At 28.2% G+C, this 16,770-nt stretch overlaps 1 protein-coding gene across 1 annotated transcript; it reads right to left on the minus strand.

Annotated features, from left to right (window-relative positions):
• Window positions 1-2,492: 2,492 nt before the first annotated feature.
• On the minus strand, window positions 2,493-6,874 carry LOC114181768 (probable metal-nicotianamine transporter YSL7). The gene is made up of 6 exons (XM_028068316.1): window positions 6,143-6,874; window positions 4,702-4,856; window positions 4,390-4,487; window positions 4,162-4,296; window positions 3,883-4,072; window positions 2,493-3,793 (listed from the first exon to the last, which is right to left on the minus strand). Exons 1-6 carry the CDS (start codon window positions 6,564-6,566, stop codon window positions 2,690-2,692), a joined length of 2,106 nt encoding a protein of 701 aa, XP_027924117.1. The 5' UTR covers window positions 6,567-6,874; the 3' UTR covers window positions 2,493-2,689.
• Window positions 6,875-16,770: the final 9,896 nt, after the last annotated feature.

Genomic DNA, 16,770 nt, shown 5'->3' on the forward strand with positions numbered 1-16,770 from the left:
TTCAAGAGATATTTTCCAATACCTAATGACCCAAATATCATGCAATGAATGGGTAAAACAAAGCAAGCTTTAAATGCATAAACAAAGATACTAGAAATTAATGGAAGAAGCATATATATATTCAAACCATTCGAAAATACATGAAAGTTCAGTGGCTACATCTAACCCCAACAAAAATGGGTTTAGCTCTCCATTGTCATGGAGAGCTCAAGCTTACAAAATGGAAAATGAAGAGAAAGAGATACAAAGAGGAAGATGGAGCTGTTCCCACAAGCCCTAGCACTCCTCCAAGCTCTCCAAATCGCGTTGCTCGAGCTCCAAAAATGTCCAAGATCCTTTTCCCCTCACGAAAACAGAAGAAAAGGAGCCAACTTGCCACATCAGCGAACACTGGCGCCTGGTGGAAGGGTCTCACCGCCAGGCGCAAGCCACCAAACAGGGGGCAAGTCTTCCCGCTACCGCCCGGCGGTAACCAAGTGCCGCCAGCCGGTGACTAACAGTAGCGCCTGTCTGGCGCTTGGCTGGCGCGTAGCTGGCGGTCTGTTCCGCCTGGCGCTGGCTTCGCGTCGCCAGGCGCTTCCTGTTGACATTTTTCTTCTCTCTTTGCTATTCCGGGTCACTCATTAGTCTAGATTTTTGGAATAAAGCTTCCCATCTACAAAAAGGACACAAAAATGGGGATTAGTGGTATATTTAGATCAATGTAACCCAAAATGTATTTATTTACAAAAGTAAGGTAAAATTGAGGATTAAGTAGGTTAAATGCTTTGGAAGAGATGATTTTGCTAATGAAATATAGCTTGGATAATGGTAAAAATTAACATTATCAATATTCCAATCAATTTTAAAGTGATGTCATTAGGAGTAGATTTTGACAAATTATTTTTTGTCATTAGTAAATTCACATAATTATTTTAACGTGATTAGGGAGAATCTATGTAAAATCAAACTCACATGTTTTATTGACTTTTGAAAGGAACTTGATGGGAATAAAAAAATGAATGAGTGAACCAGGTTGGTTCCCTGTTCTTGACTTGAATTAAGAAATGATTTTAGAATTGATGACTGACCTCAGTTTGTACACAATTTTCTCACTTCATAACCCTTGTTTCTTTTTTTTCCATCAAGAATCAATTAAGAATAAACTTTTTGAAAAATTATGAGTAAAATTTGTTAAAATGCGAATATTTTTTAGAAAGTTGTTAAACACAAATATATTGATTTCAATGTTAAAGAAAATAAAATATGTTGTATTAATATAATTATTTCTGCTAGTATCACATGTATGTTTACTTTTATTTTAATGTCATGTTCATGAAAAAATGAATTTATCATGGTGCTTTGCTCTATCTTTTGCCCAAATCATTGAAGAGTTAACTATAATTGTCCACAAAGAGTTAAAAAATTGAAAAAAAATGGAGATGGACTCTTTTATTCAAATGTCATTTTGAAAGCTTCATATAATAATTTAATAATATGGTCACTTCCTCAGTAAGCCAAAGTTTAATAAACAGTGTCTTACCTAAATCAGAAACCCATCAATTTTTAGCATTGTTCTTATATGGCATCACAATAAATTATTCTCAATTAGGGAGAGGATCCAGAAGTCAAGTTTGTCTGCATAGTTCATCTTCAAAAAAGGTGTTGCATCGCGGTTCATGGCCACGTCTTTTAGTCAAATAAAAACAAAACCTGATAAGGTTTTATTTGAGTAAAATTAAACTCAGGTAATTGGAACTCAACAATCCATGAATTTTCCTATTCTTCTATCATCCATAGTAAAGGAATTAATTAAGTCAGTTTGGTCATATTCTGATCATCCCAAATTATCAATAATGTACATTTAATTCCTTTAAAATAACAAATTCTGCAAAATGTTAAAATATCATTTATTAAAAACTTTTTTTTTGTTGCAAATCTGTCATATTGAAAGCAGGGTTTCAATGAAAATTAATTATTGACTAGTTGGTTAATACTTTGCACAACAAAGTATTTTTCCACTAATTTTCTTATAAAAGTTTTGAAGTTTGAGTATTTTATATATGAAAATTTAAGGATTTCATGAAATCATGCAGTGGAGGTTTCTTTCCATAGAAGATGCTAGTTGTGATAAACCAAAACTCAGTCAAGATTGCAATCATTTCACACTAACGATCTTTTGAGTTATTGTTAATTAGTTATTAGTTGAAAGAACAAAAACTCATCAAGTGGAAAGACCACTTAGCACTTAGAAGGAGAGGAAAGTTATCCACGTAACACTAAGTAATAGGCAAACTTTTAAAAGATAATCAACAATAGTTATTTTTGATAAAAATCTCTTTATTAATGATATTATTTTATGTATAACCTAATCTTAAGATTTTTAGAGTCTCTGCCACATTTGTCAGCAGTTTTCTGCAACACTAAACATCTCAATGACACTGCAACTGTAACACCAATTTAAAACTTTGGTGATACATAACAAAAAACATGGCATGCTCAGAGGAAGCATATTCGAAATGGACATGTTTTGGGAGCTTCATATTAAACAAATGCAATCTAAACATATACTCTTTCTTTCTGACATTTAAATACACACTAATTTTTCCTTCTACTGTTGTTTTGATCAACTATATGGCTGCAAAAGTTTAAAACCACAATGTTTCAGATTTACAAACCAGACACTTTTCACAAGACACCAAACAAGACCTTAACTCCCTAAGAAAGTGTCAACCTTGGAATTTGTTGCTCTGGACAAGAACCTCATACAAATTGGTGGCTTAACTCCTGCAAGGGCAAGTATTGAAGCAGGAAGAGTCCATATTCCATCCCCACATATCAAACCAGAAGCCACAGCTGGTGCAAATGCATCTGCTTTAGCTTTGTTAATCCTTTCCCACACATACAATATAAGACTTCCAACACACATGTCAATGGCAAAGTATGGCCCTATGTAGAAGGGTATTGCCATGGCCATTGGAAGTGGAACAAACTTCCCTTTCTTGCCAAGAAAATCTTTGAACAAGTTTATCACAACTGCTGCAGCAAAGAATATGCAACAAAGCAAGAGGCAGTTTTTTGGTAGAGAGCCAAAACCTTGCACCCCCAATATGGCCATATTACGGTATATGATTGCATATGGGGCAGGATATTCACTTGTAGGCTTCCCAAGATCAGGAAAAGCTTTGTAGAAAATCCAAAACACAGAAGGAGAAATCACACAACCCATTGTTGTGCCGATTAGTTGGCTCACAAACATGGAGCGTGGTGAAGCCAGTGTAAGGTAGCCGGTCTTAAAATCCTGCATCAGGTCTGAGGCTGTGGCAACGATGTTCATCATCACTCCACAGGCGGCTAGGCCGGCGAGAACTCCACCTCGTGTGGCACCGGCCCACGCTCCGATGGTGAAGATGGCCAGCTTTCCATAAGTGGATGCAAGGGACCAGTCAGTTAGTCCACAACCATAAGCATTGCAAAATGCTAAGGTGGGAGCAACCAGATAGATAACAATTATGTAGTACCATTTTAGCTGGTGGAAGATGTGTGGCAGTGTGGCTGTTGAGATGGCAGCAATAGCAACATAACCTGCAATTGCAAACCATGTGGGAATTTGATCTTTAAGGAAAAGTTGGGTGCGGCGGCGATCATCATAAGATAACTCAGGATTTGAGGGGGAATCTTGATCTGCAACTGGAAGTACATTCTCCCGTTGTCTCTCTCGGATTTGATGATACAACCCCCAGAGGGTATGAGTTATCACTTTTACAAAGTTATATAAACCATCTCCTAAGATCAAGGCAATGGCTATAAATACCTGAATTCAAGGTACAAGGTAAATTTGTTTAACTGATAGACATTGGAAAGAATGTAAGGGATTGTGGTGCTTTATATCAATGAACTTACCCTATAACCTTGGATGCCATGAAGATTGCCTTCACCAAGGCCTTTGTCATACCAATGACCCTCTTTGGTTTTTATGATAGGCCACATTATTCCCCAAGAAAGAATTCCCCCAAGAAGCACTGATATATTTATGATATAAGGGCAAATCATTCCAACTCCAACATAGATTGCAGAAAAATCAAAATAAAACCTACAAATAAGTTGAGATGTGATTAGCCATTCTGGATTAGAACAAAATTTGAAGTATCTTGCTTTTAGAATGAAGATCTAACAGCATACCTGTTTTCATATGCTTTAAGCCCCAATGAAGGGAAGGCTTGAAATCCACACTGGTCAGTAGCTGTATAAAACCATTGAAAAAAGCCCCACAAAAAACTCATACTGAAGAATTTTCCCAACATTTTCACTTGCTTCCTGGAAGAGTACAAAAGAAAGAGTAAATTAGTTTGGATGTCTAACATCTTATGCAGTAACTTCTAGTAACATTGATTCAAAGACAGTGCCTACTTTGCAAGTTTGGCTCCTTGAGGAGTGTGGAAGCTGTTGATGAGATGTGCAGTTGCAGTACCACTTGGATATGTCAATTTGAAGTCAATGATCATAATCTAACACAGATAACAGAAGCATAACTTAGCCATAACTTAATTGCAAACGCAATAAAGTGATAAGGATTGAAAAAATGAAACCGAGCAGGTTTTCTAAATTAAAGTTTTGTATGGAAGTTACTCACTGAGATTCATTTTCAAATTTTTATTAGGAATGAAATGGAACATTAATGAACAATGCAATCAATATTTCAAGAATGTGCCAGTGGCATACCTTTCGGAGAGGTACAACAGAGAAAAGGCCGAGAAAGCTAACAACAAAGAGAAAAGCTATAATCCACCCTAAACTTGGGTCCTTAAAATCACTTGTATCAGTGGATTGATCAGCTATTTCTTCACTCATTCCAAAGAGGTAACTTCCGAAACCTCCTGTTCATATAAATCAATCACAGAGTGAAAATTTTCATTTAACTGAGCTAATCATGATATCTATGAAAAACAAGTGTTCCTAGATTACAAAAACTTAGTTCTATGTAGATAAATCTCTTCATAAACATTTATAAAAAAGTTAAGAAAGGGAAAGAAATAAACTTCTCACACAAGGTAAAACTAGTTTATATATAAACTAATAAATAAAAGTTCATTTTGTTTTAGCTTCTCCAAAAGAGAAGTTTATTTTATTTAATCTTCTCCTATAAGTACTTTTGAAGAAATTTAGCTTAATGGGACCTAAGATTCCTTTCACATGTATTGTATAACATCAACATCTCACTCTAGAGTTTCGGTATGTTCTGAAGTCCAATTTTCCTAGAAACCTAACACAACATTTAAACCAGATTTGACAGTTTGCTATGCTTCATTTCAAAATATGATGCAATCCATTTAATGATACGAGATTGATAATTTCTTTTTTTAAAGAATGATGGAAGATGAGAAAAAGTGAGTAAGAATTTCTGCTTATATTCGGTAGAAAATGGTAGAAGGATAGACTTATTCAATCACATTAACTAGGTTTCCAAATTTATTGTCATTAAGCTGAATTTCAAAACAAAGAAAAAGTATCTTTCAAAGCATGGACAAATTTGATGCCTTTGTCGGTCATCCATGGCTTTTCCACAGTTAGCATATTCTAGAAGGTCATGTCTGACAGTGAAAAGTATACTTTTCACAGTCAGATTGTGACTGGGGGAGGGAGGACTAATGATATCATTCTGGAAAAAAAGTTTCTTCAGATTTATTAAAATAGTGGAACAGATGGAGTTGACTCCAAAGTTAGGAAATCTAAAAAAAAAACCAAAAACAAAGAACACAGTTGATTCTATACTGATTCAATTAGCCACTGAAGTGATTACTACTAAGATTTTCTCCTTTGAAAACTTATCAGGAAATGATTTAATTTAACACTGAGAAAGTAATTCCATGTTCTGTCAGAGGAATCAGATTACAGACTAGATCAACATGAGAAATTAACCAAATCCAAATCCCCACACAAATTAGCACACTGTTGAATCTGAAAAGGCACCAAAAATCCAACTGTTTGATAAATTCATAGTTAATTTCCAAAAGAAAAAAAAAAAAAAAAAAAAACCCTTTCCACCCCATGGAACAGAAAGGGTCAAAACTCACAACAATTAACCATTTAAAAAACAATAGATATCAACACCATGGCAACAGTAAACAAATCCACAAAAGGCATAGTGAAAAGAAGAAGGTACCGCTAAAGGCTATGCCAGAAGAAGCCACAACACAGGTTTGGATGACAGTGTTCTCTTGTCTTGTGAAGGGTTGTCTCAACATGCCAGATTTTTCCAAGAACTTGGTCCAAGTCTTGACAAAGAAGAACCCCAGAAGGCCAGCAGAGACATTCAGAGAAGGAATAATACCAGTGGTGAGGTTGAGCTTCATCACAATGAAACTGAACAATATGCTGAGTAAAAAGCTGACCCCAAAGGCTCTCCGAGTCAATTGGTTCCTCCATGATGGCACCAGAAGATGCTGGAACACCCTCTCCACAGAAACCTCTTCCTCTTTGAGTTTGAAGCTACCCTTTTGGCTCAGTCCATGATCATGTTCATCTACATGCTCAACTGACTCAAAACCATTATCCACCACTCTATCCCCACTTCCATTTTGAGCCATGATTTGTGGATTCTCCTTCGAAAGGGGTTCAAATCCCAAAACTTTTTTTTTTCTGGGAGTTCGGAATCTCTAAGGATGGTGAAACTTCCTAGATACTACTATCCTCCTCTTGTCTTAGGTTAAAGTCTGTGTTTCACCTTTATTCAAAGGTTGAGTTGGAATGTGCATGGTGGTTTACTTACTGGCATTTATTGATGGACTCATAGACATCAATATCAGCAGCTAGTGGATGACAGAGAGAGAGAAAGAGAAAGAGAGAGAAAATGTGAATGTGATAACTAAGAAGTTTGAAGACAAAAATTATGTAAAGCTACAACTTTGATAGATGTCTGTGTTAGATGGTGGAATAGACCAGCACACAACATCCTTGGATTTTTGAGACGTATAATCCTAAACCTTCTATTTTTATTTTCTTTTTATGTTTTTTTTCTTAACTAGGACTTTCGTAATTCTCTGATATAACCTATAACAATAATTTTTTCTGCATTTTCTGTTTTTATTTTTAGAGGTTTTGTTAATCAAGTTAAGGAATTCAAAAACAAGGGTTTTTAAAGAAATTTAAAGTGCATAGTAAACAACTATAAAAATAATACATTTTACACATTCCAATAATTTTATTATAATATTTTTATATTTTTCTTTCCATTTCATTACACTATTATTTTTTTAAGATGGATATGAATTTCTCTTATTTTCTCTTTCTATAATTATTCTGTCGGTAGTTAGTTTAGGGTTGAATTAAAAGTGTATACTAAAAACTATAGTATTTGACAAATCAAAAAGTAAGAAACTATTTGATACGTTTAATTTTTTGAATAATTTGGAAGCATTAATCATGAATTGTTAAAATAAAAATAATATTTAATAAATTCTGAATAAAAAATAACAATTTTAAAATTTTTTGACAAGTTGAAATTTTTTTATCATTCTGAGATATAATCTTTCAGTAACTAAAAGGATTGCTTAAATAAGTTGTGTTTTTAAATAAGTTTCTTTAAAGTTTTAAATTTATTTCTTGAATAATTAAATTAATATATAGATAGAGCTTTATATACTTTTTTTAAAAAATATTTTTTTTTTTGTTGAGAAAATGAAGAAAGAGAGTCAAAGCTTAAGTTTGAAAAACTCGTTCATAAGCCTTAAAGCTAAACTTGAAAAATCCATTTATATACGTTTACGTTTATTCCCACCATCTTTATTGCTATTAAATGGTTTTTCAGACACAAAAAATAACGAATAAAATCCTAGTAAAAATATAGTCGTTAAAGAATCCTACTTACTCATTTAATATGAAAATTATGAACACCTTTTTAGATACCATTCTCCCATTAATATTAATTTAAAATTTTCTAGAAACAATGCACGATCTGATTCGTGTCAACTTATGTTAGTTATCTAAAAAGTTTTAGTCCTTTTTCACAAATATTGTCTTGTATATTATTTTTCTATTAAACTATCATTAAATATTTTATGAAAATTCAAGAACAGAAGAGCTTAATTTAAAAAGTCAAGACTTCCATATTTCTTTAACTACATATTTAGATTGGATTTAACTTATGATTAATTTCAAAACAATAGTTATTTTTCAATTTTTGTATATAATTCTAAAGATTAAAAATCAATTCATCATAATTTTTCTAACATAATATTGTTAAAATAAATTACTATTAATTTTACAATGTCTATCATAATTTTATATCAACTTTTTTTACTAAATTAAAATAAAAATATATAAATAATTCTTGAATCTAACTTTTAAATAATGAACTTTTAATTTATGAAATATAATTAAATTAGTTCTCCATAAAATAAATCATAATCTCACATAGTTTAACAATTAAAACTCATGTCAGTGGGATTATACATGATATTTTTTACTGACAAAAAAAAATCTTTGGGATGCACATAATATATTTCTTGTTATATTTTTGTCATCTATACATTATATAGTATGAACAATGAATGTGGAAAATAATAGTGAGTTGGTCAACTTTTGTGTGAATGAATGTGCAGAATTGGTGTATTGGTAATAATTGGTAGTATTTTAATGTTTCTTCTTTTTCCATCCATGGTTGTTTTTTTTTTCCACCAAATGGATATACATTTTCTGCAAAAATGGTGTCAGAACATAACCCTATCTTCATTCACTGCTACACTTTATCAAATTGTCTCTTTACACTACTTCACACACATCACATTCCCATACCATTATTCTCCACGTTGTTGTATTATGCTAAATTATCTAAAATGAAATTAAATATTAATCTATGAAAATTTAGATAAAATATTTCAAAAACTGGTTTTCCAAGGCTAAAAATATACAAGTTTAAATTATTATGAATAGTTTATATTGAATATAAACATTTTAGGCTTAAGCTAGCTTGATAAACTTTATAGAGGAAGAATTGCTTTGATGGAGAGAACCTAATAACCATACATATCGTTGATTAATCCAATAACTAATAGTTGTGACGAATTTGATTTCACAATTCCATTTCATTATATAAATTTTTTGTACGGATATATATATATATATATATATATATATATATATATATATAATCTGATCACTTTGAGACATGTTTTTATATTTGTGTTATGGAAAATTGTATTTTTTTTATGTTAAATTAATTTAGATAAATTATTATAACTTGACTAATTGACCTACTTAAAGTTTTGAATTAACATTTTGTAAAAGTTGTTATTTTTTAATTAAGTTAATATTTAAAATTGTAATTGAATTTTTTTTTTTCAAAATCTTGATACAAGTGACTTAATTCAAGTGAACTTGTTGAATAGTAGATTGGATTGGATTTAATTTAATTTAAGAAGAAAAAAAAAGGCAAAACCCAACTTAAACCAACCAAATACGTTTTTAGTGGGTTAGATAATCCGTTTGCCAAATCCTATACTTAACTACTTAACTCAATTTGGAAACACCCTTTAACCTATGATGCACCTTATTCTAACAAAGTTTTCTTTCCAAAATATCATTTTCTTTTTAGTCTTAATAAAAATTCACTTTATTGAGTGACTTTTGAAACAATTTATATTATTAACACAATATATATATATATATATATATATATATATATATATATATATATAAATTTTGTCTACCGTATATACAGTTGATGGAACAATAGGAATGAAATTCGAAGTTAATATTTTTTTATGGACATTTTGATCTCTCTATTTGGTTCAAAACGCAATTTCTGATCCTATTTTAAAATAGAGATGTTTCTATCATCATATTTTAGTCTATAGTTTTGTCCAATCCTTAATTTTGTGTACATTTATTTCTTTAACTTCTTATATATAATGTCTAGGATTCAATCTCAAAGTGAAAAAAAAATGAAATTTTGAGGGTTTGAACCAAAACTACAGGTTTTTAAAACTATGAATTAAACGTCTCTATTTTAAAATGGAAGAACACAATTACACACCGATTAGAATAGAAATACAAAATATATTTAATTAACAATTTTATAAAAAGATAATATTTTAAAATTAAAAACACATTTAAAACAAAAATTTATGTTAAGTTATAAGAGAAACTCTTTTTTTTCGTAATAAAAACATCAATTCAAACATAAAGAACAGTAATTTAAAATCAATTATAATAATAAAAAAAAGTTCTGTAAAGTCAACACTATTTTGCCCATTCCAAAGATATAAAGCCAAAAAGGTCCACAAAATTGGTTGGTAGATGGGTGATTCCTTAAACATCGAACATAAATTCGATTTCTTGCATGAAAAAACTTTGTTAAGAGAGGTAAAAAAAGTACTTTATGATCTTCACATTTTAGGATATATATTAATCTTTTGACTTTCAACTATAAAATTATCTTGCCCAATAATAATAATAATAATAATTTTATTTAAAATTCATCGTAACATCCATCCAAACAAATAACTACAAACAGTTAGGAATTAAAGTGAGTCCAAGTTTCATATTAGTTAAAAATAAATAAATAAAGTACTATATAAAAATAAATACCCACAATTATCTTAAAATTTTATGTTGAGAATATTTTATGTTCTTTCGTGAAATCTAATATGTAAACCTAACACAAACATACAAGAGTAATAGGAAAATTTTGTTTTCCTTATGTTGTCCGAAAGATTTGGTATTTTTTGCAATAAAAGATAATGATGAAGTGTGGTGAAATAGGTTCTGAAGCTATAAACTATGCAAGTTTCACGTGAAAACCAGCTGGCTTATTGATGGTAATGGTGATCTTTGCATTTATTTGTTTTTACTTTTTTTTTTCTTCCATGTCTCAATCTTCATTCATTTTTGCATAATAATTGGATCCATAAACAATCTCATAAACCCTCTTTCATTTGCTACTTTTTCTTGGTAGATCACACATAGTTGACAAAAAAGATAATTAGAATTCACAACATAGTTCTTGCCAACTTTTTCGTCTTTATATAAATAACATATTCTTCTAGATCACATCGATGTCATCATGATCTTCTAATATAAAAAAATAATATATCTTTGGTAATCTATAAACAAATAGGTTCAGAACCAATAATGCATATTATAAAAATACAAGATTTCTTCGTAAACAACTATTGAGTGAGAAAGATGACATTAGTGGTCATCAAATGCAAATCAATTAAAATATTGTTTCATTCAGAGATACTTGAAATCATGTTGTACTATATTATAATATTTAAGGTTTAGTTATTAGACATAAAGGTTGTGTTAGCTTAAGTAATGAAATCTGATGTGAAGTTTTAAATAGAGTTAAATATGGTTTTTTTTTCCTTATTTTTTAGTAAAAATTGTAGTTAGTTTTTGTATAAATTTTTTGTTTAATTTAGTCTTCAAATATATGAATTTAGTAATTTTAACCAAATTTTATTGACTTTATTTGATATTTTAAATGTGTTTAATGATAACATTTAAGTTGTTTATACTGTTTTACACATTTCTGCTTTAATATTAGCTTTGAGAAATGCGTTTAAAAAATCAAATAAACTTAATAATTTTTGGTTAAAAAAACTAAATTGATGCATATCTAAAGTTAGAGGACTATATTGGGTCAAGATTTTGAAGATGGACTAATTCTAATTTTTATTGAAAGTTAAGGACCAAAAACATATTTAACCTTTTAAAATATATAGTTGCTTTGGATAAAAAATTTTCAAGAGTTATTATTTTTTATTATATAATCTAAATTAAAAAAAAATATTACTATGTCCTTTTCTTGATGGGAAAGTATACACAAAGTATATTATATTAAAGAGATGGTCTCATTGTTCTTCTAACATGATTTTGACTTGTTTTGTTTTTGTACTCCTCCTTATATTTCGTAGTGTTTGTAAACATGGATTATGCTTTTGTCTCTAAATGGTTTTATATATACGGTCAAGCATGTCGTGCATCTTAATTCTTCATTAACACGTCATGATTAATTTAAACTTATTTTATTTACGTGATTTCCGTCGCAATTATGGAATCAATTTTATCATTCATAATAATAGTATTTAATTTAAACATAATTATCTTATATTTGTAATCTGTTACAAAACGGGGAGAAAAATAAATTATATGCTTTCGATTGTTTTGAGTGTAGTTAAATAAAAAAAAATATTTCACATTCAAACTGATCTCTATTAAAAATAGTTTATTTTGAGATATAGTTGGTTTTCATTTATTTTTATACTAAAAATAAAGTTTTGGTGTCAATATTAAAAATTTTATATCAATTAAAAATAAGATCAATTCACATGTAATTAGTGGCACAGGAAAAGGAAAATATTTTGTTACTTACCCAGAGTGTTTATGTTATCTCACCGTCTTCAAATTAAAGGCAACAAAAGGTATTTAAATGCAGTTAAATTGAGACATGCGAAAACGAATTGATCTTATTGCTTTTATTTAATTCTTTTCATAACTAATTGAATGAAATGAATCGATAATTTTGGTTTTCTATTTAGACCAATCTCTAATTTTGGTTTAATTTTCAGTCCTGTCAATATTTGTTTCAAAAATTTTAATTAAACCATTTATAAAAATTGTCTTAATTAACTGAATACATTAGATTTCATATTTAATTTGATTAAAATGAATAAAACATACGTGAAAATTAAACACTGTGCAAAATTATGAGTTTTTAAAAATAAAAAGAGCAAATACTTTTAAAATATGTGAACGATGTGAATTGAAAAAGAAAAGGCAGAAAAAAAAATTGTGTGAAAGAGTTGAAACGTGGTAGACACAAACATGGACCATAATAGTGATAAAGAATCCTGAATTCGGCTTGGAATCTGATCCTTACATATGCATGCGCAAATCTTTCAGCCAACAATTGATTTCAAATTTGTGTTCATACTTCTTTTTTCAATTAAGAGGTTAGATCACTCTCACACCTACTATATTAAAAATAAAATTATACTAAGATTTTTATTTTTTTAACTTCCATATTTATTTTCTGACATGAATTATGAATCATTGATTCTTTTAAAAAAATAATAATATATTAATTAATAGTCCACACTAAATTATGTAAAAATAAATAAAAGATATAAGTCAAAAAATGAGAATTATAGTATTATTTTTTGATTGAAAATGAATTTTGAAGTAAAAATAAGAAAAAAACAATTTTAAAAAATAATAACTTTTATAATCAACTGGCATAAATGCAAAAACGACGCGTTTGTGTTTAAGCATTTGTAATAATGCGTGATATTATATTAGTAGGTGATGATGATGTAATGTTATTAAGTTATATCTAAAATAAAATTATATTTAATGAAAATAAAGTAAAATATATCAGAAATGATGAAAGATGAGAGAATAACCGTTGATAATTAAAAAGGAAGAAAAGAAGTAAAGATAGACAGTTTTATAGAAAATTTATAAAAGTAACGATCAATTTTCAAAAATTTAATAAATAATTATATTTTAAAGAATAAAATTGGTCTTTTGAAATATGAATATAGAAAAGAGAATCCTATATATATATATAGTTATAAATTAACAAATTTTCCATTTTTTGTTTAAACTTTTTAATAATAAGTGTAAACTAGTTCTACTCTCGAATATTTTCTAGATATTTATATAGAGAAAAACAATTTGGAAGGATATATATAATTATAAAAATACTAGGGACTAACGGAATGGATAAGGGTTCTCACCCAACCACATTCCATTTTTCAGAAGAAGAGAAAGATAACTACATAATCTTATTTGTTTACATATATAATAAGCTCATGAAAACTTTTATTTATTTAATATTATATAAGTAAATCATATTAATTGAAGTCACAAGTCGAATAGATCCACTATACTTTTGAGAAGTAAAAATATTAATAATATATAGTTCCAACCTATTTTTTATTACTAGATCACTGGACAAAATACACTCAACGTGAATGCAACGAAACGAATTGTCATAGTCTCAACTCAATAAATTTCTTTAATTCTTCACAAATATGTGTCGCATAAGTTATGCAAGCATTCAAAGTATCTTGAATTTATCCATAGAATACTCTCAAGTAAATAAAAAAAAATATAGGTGTCATTGTTTTTAGTTTTTTAAATGCTAAATGAAAAGTGAAAAGTCACGTCGTAAATTTATTAAAAAAAAAATATCATCCAATTCAGTAACGTGAAAGTTTGATAATGTCATGGAAGAAATTTTAGGTGATGGCGTGCGTTAATGTTTATTATTATTTTAAGGACTGTTTAACTTTTGGATAACGACGATTCCATGCGTTAAGCTTGCATCATATGTTTTAACTTTACCTAAAACTCCACATTTCTTGGATTTTTAATTATTTTAACATAAACGTAATATACTGAATTGATTATGATAAGCATACATAAACAAAAGTATAGAAGTTTGAATAAAGAATATCTCGTAAACTTAAGTTTCGTAAAAATAGAGAGTTTATTATGATGTGAGTAAAAATGTTGATATTAATAATGCATTTTTAGTTGATATTACTATTTAATAAGTATTACTAGCCAAAAATTAATTAAAAATAATAATCAACATGGTGCTTCATTTTCAAATATTGGAAGGGTCGGTGAGAAAAAAGAACTAGATATATGCTTGGGTTGGACAACTACTTAAAAAATAGTTTCGAGAGTTAAATGTGGTTTTAAGAGAATACTTTTGTATTTTTTATTAAGATATATAAAGCTTTTGTTTTTTTATCCGAAATTACTTTTAAAAAAGTTTGAACGATAATTTAATTTACTATATAACTTTTTTATTAAACTTCTTCAACCGAGTATGTCTTAAACTGGTTCTCAAATGATATTTAAGAAAATTTAAAATCATTTTTTTTTCATAAACAAAACTTAGTTTATATGAACTTATTATAAAAGCGTAATTTATAGAACATCTTTTTATTTAATTTTTCAACTTCTTTTATGTTTTATGTAGGCTGATTTTAACCTATAAACAATTTTTTTTTCTTTCCAAAAATTCTAATAAAAATAACTCATAAAACATATAGTAACTTGTTAATGTACATTGAATTTGAAATAATTGTTTTCAAACACCGATTGAAGGATATGCGAGCTAAAATCCAAACGTTAACAGAAAAGTGATGAAATCCCACGAGTCCAGTTATTATGATATTAAATAGAAAGGTTGTGTCTTTTCTGTAAGTTATATATTTTTGGTTTATGAGTAAGTATTTAATCTAACAATTGGTTTTAGAGATTTTTTTTAACTTTTTGAAGTGTTTCTTTAAACAATGTAATAAAGAATATTTACAGTAATTTTTGTTTTAAAGTAAATACAAAAAAGTATACGAAAAGAAAATTTGAAAAAAAATTGATTGATTATTTTGATTTTTTGTTGTTTCTGAAACAGAATATGAATAATCTATTATACCACCATTTAATTGATTAAATATAAATCGCAGAGGTAAGATAATTAATTGTTTACCAAATAATTGATTAGACACGATTGTATGTTTAGAAAAACGATAAGATAATAGATTATTATTAAAAATAATTAATTGCTTATGTAAACTGATAATTAATTAATATGTTTTAAAAACCAATGTGTTGACATGATAATACAACGAAATGATTAATTTTTTTATTAATTATTAGATATTAATTAAATTTATAGACTAAAACTACATAAAAAAATAATAAATGAAAAACAAAAATGAATACCGATAAAATAGAATTGGTGGCAGTGTACGTGTGCATTTCTGTAGTGAAGGGCTGGGTAGGCCCAATTCATTGGTTTGGGCCTAACTAGTGATCCAATTTGTTCCAGGATATAGTAAATAGCAACAATAATAAGAAATTTTATTTCATTTTATTTTTTTTAAATTAAATATATTTTGGTTTCTAAATTTATATATAAAATTAAAATTTGTCACTTTTTAATAGTTTATATAAAATTCATCTTTATAATTCTGAAATGTATTCTATATTGGATGGTGTTAATTTCTTTATAAGTTATGTAACAGAAGAAATAACTGGATTAGAAAGTGTGCCAACACATGGACGTCACGTCTAACTTAAAAAAAATCAGTTTTTCTCTTTTCTTTTAAAAGTGATTTTTAATAAAATAATTTTTTTATTAAAGAAATATAATTGAGATATTTTTTAAAAGGTCAAACTCAATTAACATTTTATTAAAAACGGATAGTGAATATCATAGGGACACATTTCAACTTGACTAATTAAATCTTTTAAAAGTAATTTTATTTTTTTTTTTGATAAATAAATTTTATTTAATTCTTAAATATGTGATTTTTTAAAAATTATTTATTTCAAAAACGCTCATTTGAATAAGATAATATTTATTTTACAATATGCAGTGTTTACCTGGCCATGCAAAGGATGATTTTTTTTTCTTCTATAATTTAAACATTTGTCTTGTGTTATTCTTCTTATATTGTTCCATAATAGAGTTATATGATTTCAGTTTATTTGTTGAGTTTTTTTTTATTTTCTATTAAATATTAAAAACATACTATTTTAATATTTTAAAGATAATTTTAATAAATTTTAAAATTTCAAAATTAGTGGTTATCACACAACAAAGAAACAACGAGAAGAACCAATAGAGAATCTAATCAGCATATATCAAACACACCCTTATAATATAATTGCAACTTATTGTTGGCTACATTTAATATTATTAATCAATTGAAAAGTATTCATAGTTATTGCATAAATAAATAAATTTACTATCAATAACAAATGTAA

Source organism: Vigna unguiculata, chromosome 4, assembly GCF_004118075.2.
Source record: "Vigna unguiculata cultivar IT97K-499-35 chromosome 4, ASM411807v1, whole genome shotgun sequence".
Classification (NCBI taxonomy): domain Eukaryota; kingdom Viridiplantae; phylum Streptophyta; class Magnoliopsida; order Fabales; family Fabaceae; genus Vigna; species Vigna unguiculata.